A 14,488-nucleotide genomic window follows, 5' to 3' on the forward strand; every position below is an offset into this window, starting at 1 on the left:
AAAGGAAGTTGTTTACACTAGGAAGGTAATTTATCTGCAGAAAGTCCATACCACCTGCTTTTCTCCACAGATGCTGCCTGGCCTGCTGAGTTTCTCCAGCATCATCGTGTTTTTCACCCATCTATACTAATCTATTTACCAGCACTGGGTACACAGCCTTCCATGCCTCGGCGATTCAAGTGCTTGTCTAGATGCATCTTAAATGTTGTGAGATTTTCTGCATCCAACAACCTCTCAGGCAGTGCGTGCCAGGTTCCAACCACTAGAGTAACATCCAAAGAAATGGCAATGCATGGATGGTGATTCAAGCTGTATACAAGAGGGCAAGGGTTTAAGATGAGAGGGAAGAGGTTTAAAGGGGATCCAAGAGGTAAACTTTTCACACAAAGAGTAGCTGGTATCTGGGATGAGCTGCCAGAGGACATGGTGGAGGCAGGAACAGTAACAACATTCAAGAGGCATCTGGACAGGTTCTTGAAAGAGCAGTGCATAGAGAGATATGAAATTAATGCAGGCAAGTGGGATAATTTAGATGGGCGTGATGGTCAGCATAGATGTAGTGGACCGAAGGGCCTGTCTCTATGCTGTACAGCTCTGTGGCTCTCAAATTTCATCTTTCACTTTTCCCAGTTCTGAAGACAGGTTCTCAGCTCAGAGCGGCGACTCTGCCTTGTCTGCTGAGTGTTTTATTTCATTTACCTGTATTGATATCAACTATTTACCTTCATGATCAATATAATTTTCATTATTTTGTTCTAAATTTATAAATGTCCCTTTTAAAACTGGCACTGCCCTCTCCTTTGTGAAAGTTAGGGTTGCCATTTGGAAATCAGACCTAAGAACTTCACAAATAGATGTTTAAAGTGATCAAATAAAATCTTGCTTTGTCTTGAGAGTGATTCTACTCAACACCTAAGATAGACATATTTGGACGTGATAAATTTTCATCAATATTTATTCTCCATGTCTGTTCAGGACTTTCACTGTGGTAACGTGTTGTACAGATGCTTCTCCCCTCTCGGTTTTATAAAAGGACACCTGTTGGGGCATCTTTGTTGTTCATTCCCTTCTGATTACCAGCCATGAAAAGAAAGTTGTTTGCATTATTTTGTTCAATATGTTAACACCTTTAAACATTTTGGGGAAACATTTTCTTTATCTCTCACTTAAAACAGAGAACCGGGAATGTTATAATTGCGTCCAACACAAGAAACTCAAATAAAAATCAAAGCAGGAGTAGGCCACTCGGCCCCTCAAGACTGGCCCACCATTGAATATGATCCTGGCTGATCTGCCCCAAGCCTCAACTTCTCTTTTGTGCCAGTTCCCCATAGCCCTCAATTTCCCAATCTATCAAAAATGATCTACCACTTCTTTAAATACCTCCAGTGATCAAGCCTCCACAATGCTCTAGGGTAGAGAATTCCAGCAATTCACCACCTCTGCAAGTAGAAATTCTTATATATCTCGGGTTTATCTTGAAACTATGTCCCATTGTTCAGGAACTTCTTACTGAAGCTAGCAAACAAATGTAAATATTGCTTAGCTCCAGTGATTCACAGAAGTCTCATGAAGTATTCATCACTTGTAGCAAATCCTCAAAGCAAAGCGTTTTGTCACTCCTGTCTTCTCATTCACGTGCTCGTATTGAGAAAGGGCATCTAGTAAGGTGAACTTTCTGAACCTTTATTGACTTGTCTGGCTGTTAAGAAAGTGAACTTCACTGACAGGACTCAATACAGCCATTCCTTGGTATCATGTTGTTAGCTATAATCCATTAGTTTAACAATCCAGCGGCATAATTTGCGGTCAGTTATCAGATTATCAATCCATTTTTGAATGGAGCATTGTTAAGACCTGTTCCCGACTGCCTATGAGAAGATGTGATGAGGCAGCACTGCTTTGACCGATTGCAGTCTGTCTGTTGAGTATACTTCCGTCAATGATGGTTTCTTTATCTGAGGACTTGTGAATGGAGTTGGATGGTGTATGATTATCAGTGAACACCCCATTTCAAATTTCATAATGGAAGGAAGGACATTGAAGATAATTGAACTTCAGATACAGGCAGCACTGTCCTGGAGCTGAGATGACTGAACTCCAAGAACTATAACTTCCTTTGTACTTGGCTTGATTCCAGCCATTGGAGAATTTTTCCATTGGTCCCCTTTGAATAGTACAGGTACACTTGACACCATGATCGGTCAAATCCTGCCCTGATATTAAGGGCCGTCATCCTCACCCGGCCTCTGGAATTCGGCTCTTTTGTCCATGTTTGGAAGAAGGCTGTGAGGAGGTCCGTACCTACCCCAGAAGAAGAGCTCAGTCCATGACCCCACAGTCATTTGTGCATTCAGGAAATTAAAGCAGTTTGCCATTAGCTAGCAAACAAAATAATCTTCTTTCTCTTATAACCAAATGGTTTTTCATCATCCTCAATTCATTCCATTCCAGACTTTTGGTCTTGGACTTCAGGGGCAGTGTCAAGAGGTACGCTGGGAGCCTCGCCCTCTGTTCATCAGCAGTTCGTTCTGCCTGTTGCCTACTTCTGACTCTCACTATGTGAGTCTAAGGAAATGCAGGAATTCGTCCTATCAGCCCTCTTGTACTTCTCCCTGTGAGAGGATTTGTAATTGTCCATGTGCTGTGACCATTAAGGGTCCAATTGAATGCACTGGCCACAGTGTACCAGTGAGAGATAGCAATCACTGTGAAACAGCCAGTGACTGAACATCCTGAGTGATGCCAAGCTTCCTGAGGTTCTATTCAGGTGAGTGATGCACAGTCCATCACCATACTGATTTGAGTCTTGTAGAATGTGAGACGAGTTTCAAGGGATGGACAGTGAGCTACCCATTCAGACCAATTAGTCTCTGCCTTGTCTTTGTTGCATCAGTATTGATATAGTTGATCCAATTCAACTCTTGTGTCTAGTGATCCCTACGTTATTGCTAGGGTAGATAATAACGACAGTGTGATCGAAGGTTAGAATGTAGTGACATCTAAGCTTTCCCTTGTGCTGGATGGTCACTATTTGTCACTGTGACACTTGTTACTGGCCACTTGTCAGCTCAAGTTTTTATGTTACCACAGGTTCAGAAGGGCTGCTTCAATATTGGAAGTGTTGTGAATGCAAGTGAGCACCGTGGAGTCTTTAGTGACAAGGCTTTATAATGAAGAGATGGTCTTTGTTGAGGTTGCCAAAGGTATTTCCCTGAGGAACTTGCAGTGAGGCTGCAGTGATTCCAACAAGCACAGCCATGCTCCTTTGTGTCATGTATAACTGCAGCCACTGAAGAGCCTCGTTCCCGAAGAGCCTCATTGATGACTTTTTCCTCGGACTGCTGCGTATCATGATGCAATCAAATACTCTCTTGGATACAGGCAGTACTTCAGCCCACGTTTTGGTCTTCAGCCCTTGGGGTCATAACTGGCTCAAGAATGTGATGAAATCTGGATCTAGTGGATCTAGTGAAAATGAAGCTAAATGTTCAATGAGCAGGGTATGAAAGATGTTATTTCATTGTTATATATTTACTCCTTCCATCAACAAGTTAACTGAACGGCAATTGATTTATTCTACATTTAGTTGATGGGACATATCCAAACCATCTTTCTATGCTGGATGTTGCTGTTGCAGCTGTATTCCTTGTTGATTGATTGTAGCTCAACCTTGCGGTGAGGAGCTCTCTCTTCTTATGCTTCTTAATTCCTTGACCTTGTGCTCTTTTGAGCACCATTTATGATTTCTGTTCATTCCTGCTTTGTGCTTGGTTGAAGTATTATTCAGAATGAGGAGCTCTATATGCAGAGATGGGGAAGGGCATCTGTCCACAATCTTACCAATTAGGTAAATAACTGTACCAAGTTTTAATCACAAGTTTTTTCTACAGTGGTGTTGAAAGAAAGTGCTTACATTCCAAGTAGCACATAAACTTCGAGCAAAAGGAAGTTGATGGTGTGTACTTTAAAAGGTGGATGGAGTCCTCTCTCAGGTGTCTCTATAGAAAATTAATGGACTCAGTGCAGGCACACATTGGTGAACCAGAGCAACAGGGTGAAAAGTTGGCCAATCGAACCAAAACTGTCAATGTGATGTGATATCTCAGCAGGATGAAAGATGAATTCCTGGCTGTTTTTGGACCACTTCATGTTCTTATCAATAAAGGTAAATCAGTATTGACATAGGCTGTAGAGAGCAGAGTTTGCGTGAGTACGTTAACAATTCTGGCCCGAACCCACACAGCTGGGCGAGCAGCAAAGAACGACCACTCCTGTCTGTCAACGGACAGAAACCAACTTAACCTCTATTCTGTTTTTGGTGCTTTACATTATGGTTTCTTTTCAGGTATTGTGCATTCTGGACAATTATTGCAAAACTTAAAGAAAAGAGTAATTGTAAGTTTAGATCATGTGGAATTTGTGACTACTATTTAAGTGATATTTCTACCTTGTGTTTACATCGACATGTGCTTTCCATTGATGTCAATAAAAATTCCTAATGAAATCAGTTGCCATTTTCACAACCTGCTTTATTCAGCATTGATTTGCTCTGTGATTTTTCTACAGCCAAGCATTATCCATTGGACATCCACATGGTTTTAATGTGCAGTTACCATGTGTTGCTAGCTGGGCTTCCATCAACCTTGTTTACAATGTGCTTTACTGAGTGGTCGGATAGCTCACAGATTTGGTCCTTTTCTATTGGAGCAATGCCTTTAACCTGTGTTCCCTCATAGATTGACTCCAAGCTAAGGATGGAACTCAGTGAAATTACCAGCTCCTTCTGGGTCTGTCCGAACTTCCTGCGTCTGTCCAAACTTCCTGATCTCTGGGCTGCTGTATCCATGGAGCCTGCAGGCTACTCAGAAAGTTCCTGGCCATGTCCCACTGATTAGTATGTACCTCATTGTTCATGTTAACCAATTTCAGTGCCATAATTTGGAATTTGGCCACCATTACTGAATAGTGTAGTGAATGGCCCTTTTACAGACTCCAGGCTGACAATGAAATAGGACAAACGAAGTTCGGGCACCTCTATTCGTAATCTAGGTGGCCAGAGTTTGGGTGTACGTGCTCTGGCTTGGACACTGCTGCCCAATCTCACGCACCTGTTAGCTGTATGTGGGAATACCGGAGCGCAGGAATTACAAGATGAGGAAAACCAAGTCTAGTTTGCCCTCTGCTGTTTTCAGAGTCCCGTAACACCAGGATAATTTGGTCAGCGGCTCATCATTGCTATCCAATGGTCTCTGCTAATAAAGACACAGAGACCATACTGTGAGTCAAGTGAAATCTGACTTGTAAGCGGCTTTGAGAACCATAGGTCCAAGGTCACCTCATCCTCCCAAACATTCTACACATCCCACATGATTGAGGCATACTATTCCAAAATATACTTTTCTGAACAAAGTCCAATTTTATTTTATTGGTTAAAAAAGAACCCATGAAATCATATAACTTGGAAAGAGGTTCTTGGGCCAAGAACCCGTCAAGCACCCATATACATCGTTCTCTTTTGTTATCCCCACATGCCCGTCAGCTCCCTCTCCCCCAACATCCCCCACCCCCCCCCACCACATTCTTTCACTTAGCTGCGCACTAGCAGCCAATTAATCTACCAACCTGATCATCTTTAGGATGTGGGAGGAGACCAGAGCACCCGGGGGAACCCACACAGAATGTGCAAACCTCACGCAGTACGGTGCTGGAGCTGTCAAGCAGCTGTGTCACTGTGCTGCCCAGATACGGAGCTGGCAATCATTCTGTTGTGCAAGCAGCTTTGCTGGCATCACAGGACCATGCAGCAGAAGATCACTCTGTTATCTGAGGGGTTACTGGATGTTAAATAAAATAATCCCAGTGAATCAATGAGATACCGGCCTGCACTGTACCTCAGAGGGGCCTGCAATATGCCAGCCAAACAGTTATCAATTTGAGAGGGATGTAATCTTTTTTTAAATTTGGCCCTTCAGTACGGACTGCAACGTTAACCTATGAGGATGATTGCGACTCTTGACAGGTTTGCTGGGGCTTGCTTTGTTAAGGAAACACAGTGGACTATGGTATTACTCCAGCTGTGCGAGGTACAGTACAACCCTGTGTCTCGTTGATTCACTGGGATATTTTATTCTTTGACATCCTGTAAATTCCCGGATGACAGTGATATTCTGATGTATAAAGTCACAGAGTGGGTGATCAGGTATGAAAGTATTTGTATTATGCAAGTAAAATCTTACATCTGACCTCTTCACAAAGCAAGCTACATAAATGTGAAGCATTTGGACTATTTGATATGTTTTCAAAATTTGGAACTGAAGAATATAAATAAAAATCTCTTTGGAAGCCATGTGAATAGGCCGCTGTCAATCATTCTGACCTCCTGTTTCTGAGTGGGTTTATGTTAAAGGAAATTGGAGGCAATAGGTTGTGTTGAAGAGCATCTCCCCTCTGTACAAAATGTTAAATGAATCACAGAATTCAGAATCAGAAACGATTACAGTTTTGCAGTTCTACACACACACACACACACACACTGCTCAGTATTGAACTCTAGGTGCTGGTGGCAGTGAAAGAATCTGTTCAGCTTGTGACTGAAGCTATCCACCTCTTGTCCACCCCTCAGCCCAGGGCTTCTGTCACATCTATGAGCTGCTGGACACGTAGTAGAGTCTCCATGTGATCGAGGCAGAGTGATTGCTATAGTCACTTAGAGCAGTGGACCAGTCAGCTGCTGCTGGTGGTTTTTACTTTCCCTGGTTTGTATTGGATCCTGGATTTGGGTGGGAATTTCCAGGCCCAGACTTGAACCCTACAGCACATGTTACCTCACCATCATGGCAGCCGTGCGTGTTGCTGATTCTCTAACCACAGGGAACAGGTGAACTTGTGAGAGTTTCTGAGTTAAACACTCTCAGCTGTCAGTAAAAGCTTTCAAATGCTTAGGATGGTAATCTTGGACCTTCCCAATGCTGGTCATTGATTGTTGCCTTATAAATGGTAAGTTTAAAGCTCTTATTGATGCTGTTGTCCACCAACTGGTTGAAAGTGACCATCAGCAGGAAAATCTGGTCATAATCAATAACTTGCTAATCTGCCTTATTTATATATAATACCTTGTTATTTTTTCTGCAGGAGATGCAAAAAAATAGTTTGTTGAAGTGTACTATTATCTTCATAAGTGTAGCATGTATACTTCTAATACTTTACCACGTTTAAGACCAAGGGTGTTTACCACCGTTAATGCAGTAAAGTGTTTATGGATTCAGACCTGTTGTGTGGTGCAAGGATTGTTCTGGTTGGCTACACAGGTGGTGAGGGTAAGCCACTGACTTCAAGGTAAGAGTCTGTGATACGCAGGGTGGCTGCTGCACTTGTAATATTGTTTCCACCATCCTTTCCACACTCCTGGGAAGAACTGCTTTGCTGGGTTAGTTGGACTTCAGGCTATCCCCATCACTTCTGGGCGCAGGTGGCTTTATATGTGAAAAATTCTACGGGTATGAGTGTGTGCATGCATGTGTGTGTGTGTGTGTGTGTGTGTGTGTGTGTGTGTGTGCTTATGTGCCTGAGTGCTCATATTTGGATAAAATAGTCACATAACAACTGAGAGATTGTGTACATTCCTTTGTACAACTTCTGTAGCGTATCTATCTTTTGTCTCCATTGTTTTGGTGGTCACAGCCCTGCAACAGCTGCTGTACACATGTTGGACTAGTTTCCTCTGACTGTGCTTTAATTTGCGAATTATTTGTGCCATTCAGGTTAGCTGAGAGCTCTGTCGTTGAGAAGACATTAATTTCTACATTAGGACTAATCGCACACCTTTCTGACATCCTGGCTTCACTATGATCCTAGTGAAGTCAGATTGAATGTAGTGAAGTACAAAGGTGTTTTCATCTAGTCTTGTGCTCTGTTCGGTTCATATAGAGTTATTATTTGGTGATGTGACCGGCATAATTTACTCACAGACATGGTGCTTAACTTATTTCATGGCTTTGCACACTTATTACTTTTATAAGTGTGTAGTGCCGTAATTGAGGTTGTCTGAATAATTCCCTGGGAATTAAATTACTAAAAAAAATTGCAATTTAATAGCACTGTTCATGTTTTTAAGACAAAGGAAAATGCATGGCAGAAATGAATTGCTTCTAAAGTAAAGTCACTGTTATGTGGGCAGGTGCTGTTGTTTAAATAATTGCCAGACTGGTCATTATCAGGACCTAGGCACAGGTAATAAAGCAAAGACTGACTGTTGAGAGATGAATGTTGCTCAGGACACCCAAAGAAGTCTGCTGCTCTACTTTAAAATGTGCTTTTACATCAACTCTGCCACTGCAGCACTCCCTCTGTCCTACATTAAATTACCAGCCTTGGTTACTCAGTGAAATGTTGAAGAGGGACTTAAACCTAGTCTTTTAACTTGCAGTGCTGCCACTGGACCAAGCTGGTGGTTGAGCAGATTATCACTCACCCCGCAATTGATGACCAATTAACCCATTATGCCCCTGGCCACCACAGAACATTCACACAACTTTTTCATATTGAATTAAAGCTAGCTTTTATTACAATACTTTAACCCATTATGACCAACCCATAACTGAGATGCCTAACAAAATATTAAGTACAGAGCAGATATTTTAAGGTAAAGATATTCATAACAACAAGTTAAATTTATATAGCACCCATCAAAGTGGGGAAACTCAAGATCTGTTTTGTGAGGTGTTCTCTGGATTCAGCCCTTCAGACATGAAACAGTGCAGAGGAAGTACCACCAACTACTCTGCAGAGAAACTCAAAATAAGAGGGATTAATAAAATGCTGGGCTGTGGGCAGGCCTTGGTACATCAGGACAGGGACTCCTTCAAAAGCTGATGTGTACTTGGCACTTGTCCTGGGTTTGGAGTGTAGCTCTCCATTTGAATCTTTATTTGGATTTGGATTTCTAGCAGGGGTTTAAACTTCTGTGATGCCGTTGCAGAGCAGTTGCTCAGCATTGTGGAGCTAAATAGAACTGAGAGAAAAAGACTAAATTGTCTCATGATAAAACTCACCAGTTAAAGTTTGTGCTTTGGTTCTAATTTGCATATTATAGTGAAACAGTAGTTGGGTCAGTCACGCTCGAGGTGTGAAGCCAGGCTCGTGGAGACTTGTGAAGGAATGTGTGGTATCTGCAGGGGAAGGTTTAGTGTGGCAGGTGTTATTGTGGAAGGGGCCTGATCTCAGTAACCACAGTGATGCATTGCGGATACATCCCCATTGACATTGCACTGGTTTGGTTTGTTCCGACTGAGCAACAGTTCCTTTGGATTTTCATGTGGATTCTTTAAGGAGCGTATCCAGGTGACTCATTTTATCAAATGTCATACAGTAAAACTTGAGGAAGATGCTTAATGAGCATTTGTTGTCAGAACAGTAAACTCACTCGTTTGCCAATCTCAATCCTTGCTGATAATTTCAATTCATCGCACCACTCTGTGTCTCTGTCTGATTTGCTGCCTTGATCTCTCTGCCCCTTTGCTGTTGCCTCTAGTTGGTTGGTGTTGGTGAACGTTTACTGCTCCTGCGCTCAGCTCTTCTGCACGTGATGTTTCCTACTGTCAGTTCTCCACGTGTAATGTCGTTGACTGAATAAAATGACTGCTTCCTCTTTGTCACTGGTAACTTTTTAAAAACTCTCCTGTATGTTATTTTGGAGAACTTGGAGCTGATTACTTACCATGGAGTTGTGAGGAAGTATTGCAATATGTCCATTGGCTTGTTATTTTCCAAAATCCATCCAAACTAAATTGTAAGTTAACGGTACTTTATGACTAATTGCTAATTATGCCTTTTATAATCATTAAATAATGAACTAAAAACAGATAAGAGAGTAGTGTTAAAAGTCCAATTACTGCAAGAGAACAGTTAGTCATTGAGAGAATCACACAAACCCACCAGTCATCTACAATAATGACAGCAAGGGAAAATTCTCCCAGCTATAGCAAGTCTATGTCACAGTGCAGTGAACCACAGAGCCCAGAAGGACCTGTATGGTCCATTGTATTGCTGCCAGCTCTTTGGAAGAGCTCTCCATTTAATCCCACTCACTTGTTCTTCCCCATAATCATTTCCATATTTTACATTTTCTGGAAAGTATCCAATTTTCCTTTGAACCTTCCTATTGATTCTGCTTCCATCTCCCACTTGGTCCTTATGCCAGGTGTCATAAATACATATCACCTGGTTACAGTGTCCTAACAGGGCAAACTACTCTTCCCTATTTATTTTTCAGGCTCTTCCTAATCCCTCCATTAAATCCCATCCTAATCTGCTGGGGAGAACATTCCCAGAACCTCTGGTGTCCGTATGTAACTGAAGCTTCATCCTCAGACCCACTTAAATGCAGTGGTTGTTTTGCTGGGACTGAGCAAGATGCCCTGCTTCTACATTGCTCCCCACAGCACATTCCGGACACTGACAGTAGGTAGGATGTAATTTATGCACACGTAGCCAGAACCAACAACAATGGCAAAACTCCTCAAGACATTTTGGTCAGCTGGGCTTTAGCTAATAGTGAGGCCCTTTCACCTTTCTGTGTATCCAAGGACTCAGCATTTACTGGTCACTATATCTAATTATGGAAATTCAAATTTGTGTTACTTCCTGGGATGTGTTTTTTCAGGAGGATGGTTCTCTCTCAGCTGCTGAGGCTTTTTCATTTTGCGGAATTTTTTGAGAGGATAAATGATGCTTTGATCAGTTTCTCTTTTGCCGCTTCAACCATAACTGAGGATCAAGAATATAGCCTTCCCGCAGATAATGAATCAAAATTACAAGCTCACCTGGATTGACTCTTGTCAATGGGCTCAAAAAAGTTCACATGCAGCCAACTTTGGATCCTGTTTTAAGAACTGTTTCTAATCTCTGTTTGCAATACCTGTTACAGATGTGCTCCAGGATACACTGGGAATCCTGTATTTGGACAACGTTGCACCAGTAAGTCTCAAAACCTGGCAATTCTTCCCACAGCTTGTATTGTGCAGCTGAAAGTAAATTAAATGTGGGGATAAATTCCCAGGTCCAGATAGATTTCTCCCAATGACACTTAAAGTAAGGAGATGGCAGAATCCTAACATTCCAGTAGAAAATTCAGCTGAGCAATTGATTGTCACAGAGGACATTAAGGCAAAGTGAAGGAAGCTGTCACTCATCTAGGGAACTCTAGACATGTTCAGAGGTTTGAAGTGATTAGTAACTTGCCAACAGATCAAATAACAAAACATCCAGTGACAGAGTGCATAAGAAATAGGAGCAGAAGTAGGCCATCTGGCCCTACGAGACTGCTTCATCATTCAGGACTATGATATTCTAAGTTAGCTTAATTTTCCTGCATTATCCCTATATGTCTGGATTCCCTTAATGTCTAGAAATCTATTGATCTGTGCTTTGAATAAACTCAATGACTGACCCTCTACATATATCTGAAAAAGAGAATTCCTGTGAAGAATGTAGTAAAGAGAATCACCATGAATTTGCGAAGGGAAATTAATATTTAGTTAATATTTTTAAGTTGTTTGAAGAGATGAGAGAGATTGGCCAGGTAATGCAAAGGGTGCAGTCTATTGGGACATTGAGAAAGCCTGTGAGAAGGATTTGTGACAAAGGTCAGAGTTTGTGGAATCAGGTCAAGTAGCAGAATGGATTGAAAATGCCCACAGAACACAGCAAAGGGAAACAGTTACGGGAGAATTCTCAGATTAGTAGGAAATGCAAAGTGTTGTTCCATAGGGCTTTGTGGGATAAGGGTAAGGAGGTACTTACACCATCAGAAAGCTCATGAGGGCAATAAGCACTAACAATGATCAGAACTCACAGCATGTTTTTCAACCCTCGGATACCTTTGTTGTTGGAAGCAAGTTTGTTCACAGCAAGTTCCCACAAAAAGGAAGTGAGATAAGTGACCAGGTAACTGATGTTGGTTAAGAGAGATAATGGCCTGGGTGTGGAAGATAACTCCCCTCCTCTCACTCAAGGGTGCCCTGAGATCTTTTACTTCCAGCTGGAAGAGCAAACTAGTTTCAGTTAACACAAGTTGCACTTCCATCTGAAAGGCAGTATCTCTGACAGTGCTGAGTTCATCAGTGCTTGTTATGCAGTCAACCTCTGGTGTAAGATTTGACTGGGTGATCTCTGACGCAGAAGTGAGCATGCAAAGGCACTCTAATTAATGTAGACTCCAATGGCACCTTAACATTTTCTTCTTATATGAGTCCCACACCTTGGCTAATGGTTATGCCCAATATTTATCACATTCCCAACATCTATATTTTTCACTAATTTTTCTTGCTGCCCAAACTTATTGATGTTTAATCTCTTTTTTCTAAACTGCAGAGATTAACTTCTCCAATTTTTTCCTGTACTTCCATTCTAAAGTAAGAACAATTATTTTGCTGTTCTCTGCTCTACTTCCAGAGCATTTGTTTTGTTTTACATGAAGCAACCAGACAGTTGGTTGGATCTGAGCTCCTCCCAGATGTTACTGGAACTTTGGGGCTGCCAGGCAAGGCTGGAGGGAGCTCACTGTGGCCAACTTGGTGAAATAGGCCAAGTGGTAGCTTCACAAGAGCAATTTCCATGCATTGAGAGACTCACTCTGGCACCATCTGTTGAATTTAGGACTTTAAACTTTCCGATCTTCATAAATTCATAAATGAAAGTAGGATGTCTGATTTGATTGTTTGCTCAGTTGCAGGTCATTGTACTTGTGATTGGAGAGGCAGTACTGAAACCCAATGTGATGCTGGTGGAAACTGCCCATGCAAGGTAAACTATGTCTCTTAAACTAGTGTACCTGACTGACTCAAATGCTCCAAATTGATATAACTATGATCTGCAATACAATGTACTTTCAAATATTAGGAAAAGCAGGTAGAAAGAATATATTTTGAAATGATGCTTTCATTGAGTATAGGAAAAGGAATTGCTATAGCCTGTCATCACAAAAAACGGGAAGCTGTTCCAAACCAGCCCCATCATTCCAATGATTGCAAGCAAAGATCCTCAGGGAGCCACAGTGGTCTGTGCCTTTTCACCATGCGATTCAGCTTGGGAGCTGCTATCTACACTGGTGCAAAAAATTAAACAGCTGGAGGAACTCAGTGGCTCAGGCAGCATCTATGGAAGCAAAGGGATAGTCAACGTTTTGGATCGAGACGCTGCATCCAGACTGAGAGTGTAAAGGGAAGATGGTCAGTGTAACAAAGAGAGGGTGTGGGGTGACCCAGGCAATAGGTGGACTGAGGTGAGGAGGGGTGATAGCCAGGTGGGGGAGGGAAGGGTGGAGATAACGACAGAGGCTGGGAGGTGGTAGGTGGAGATGACAAAGGGCTGCCGATTGAGGAATCTGACAGGAAAGGAAGGAGATGAGTGGAGCCAGACGGGAGGGATGGTGGGCAGATGGGAACAGTGGTGGGGGGGAGATTTATGGGGCCCAGTGGGTTGAGTCTGTGGGTGATGCAGATGGAACCAGATGGGGGAGAGGAAAGACACTTTGTAATAGGGCTGGGGGTGGGGGCTGGAAAGAAGGGGAGGTGTGAGAGGTGGATCAGAAGGAGAGAGAGGGGAACAGGGGTTGCGGGTTACCTGATGTTGGAGAATTTGGTGTTCGTGCTGTTGGGTTGTATGTGTCACTTGTAGGCCAGTGGGTTTGTATGTGGCTTTAGTCTCCAGGCTAGGAGAGTTCTCACTGGTCTCTCTACAAGACCGCAGCAAGAGCACAGACTCCCATCGTAGGTGTTACCACTGACCAGAAATTCAGCTGGATCAGCCACATAAATACTGTGGCTGCAAGAACTGGACCTGACTCCCTAAGGCTTTTTCAATACTTATGAGGTACATTTGACTGCAAGTATACTGGAGTGCATCAGCACCATTCAAGAAGAAGCAGCCTGCTCGATGGACGCTGCATCAGACTTTCACTCCCTCCACCATCCGTCCCACTCTGACCGCAGTGTTTAACACTCACATTGTGCACTGCAGTCACATTCTAGAACTGCTTTGACAGCACATCCCACACCTGCAACCTCAGTCACCAAGGCTGCACTGGAACACCACCACCCCAGAGTCAGAATCAGGTTTATTATCACTGGCATATGACGTGAAATGTGTTGTTTTGCGGCAGCAGCACAGGGCAAAGGCATAAAAATCTATAAATTACAAAAATAAATAAATAGTACATAAAAAAGGAGTAATGAGGTAGTGTTCATGGAGCATTAAGAAATTTGATGTTGGAGGGGAAGAAGCTGTTTCTGAATTGTTGAGTGTGGGTCTTCAGGCTCCTGTACCTCCTCCCCGATGGTAGTAATGAGAAGAGGGCATGTCCCGGGTGGTGAGGGTCCTTAGTGATGGATGCCGCCTTCTTGAGGCGCCGCCTTCTTGAGGCACCGCCTCTTGAAGATGTCCTTGATGGTGGGGAGGGTTGTATCTGTGATGGAGCTGGCTGAGCCTA

General features: G+C 42.7%; 1 protein-coding gene across 6 annotated transcripts in view; it reads left to right on the forward strand.

Annotated features, from left to right (window-relative positions):
* Window positions 1-14,488, forward strand: part of hspg2 (heparan sulfate proteoglycan 2) — a 429,897-nt gene that overhangs the window by 217,417 nt on the left and 197,992 nt on the right. For all 6 annotated transcript variants that reach the window (XM_052039638.1, XM_052039640.1, XM_052039643.1 and 3 more), the window contains exons 30-31: window positions 10,928-10,977; window positions 12,728-12,804. In XM_052039638.1, coding sequence (XP_051895598.1) covers window positions 10,928-10,977; window positions 12,728-12,804 — 127 coding nt within the window. The remainder of the gene's footprint in view (window positions 1-10,927; window positions 10,978-12,727; window positions 12,805-14,488) is intronic.

The sequence above is a fragment of the Pristis pectinata genome, chromosome 26, assembly GCF_009764475.1.
Source record: "Pristis pectinata isolate sPriPec2 chromosome 26, sPriPec2.1.pri, whole genome shotgun sequence".
Classification (NCBI taxonomy): Eukaryota; Metazoa; Chordata; class Chondrichthyes; order Rhinopristiformes; family Pristidae; genus Pristis; species Pristis pectinata.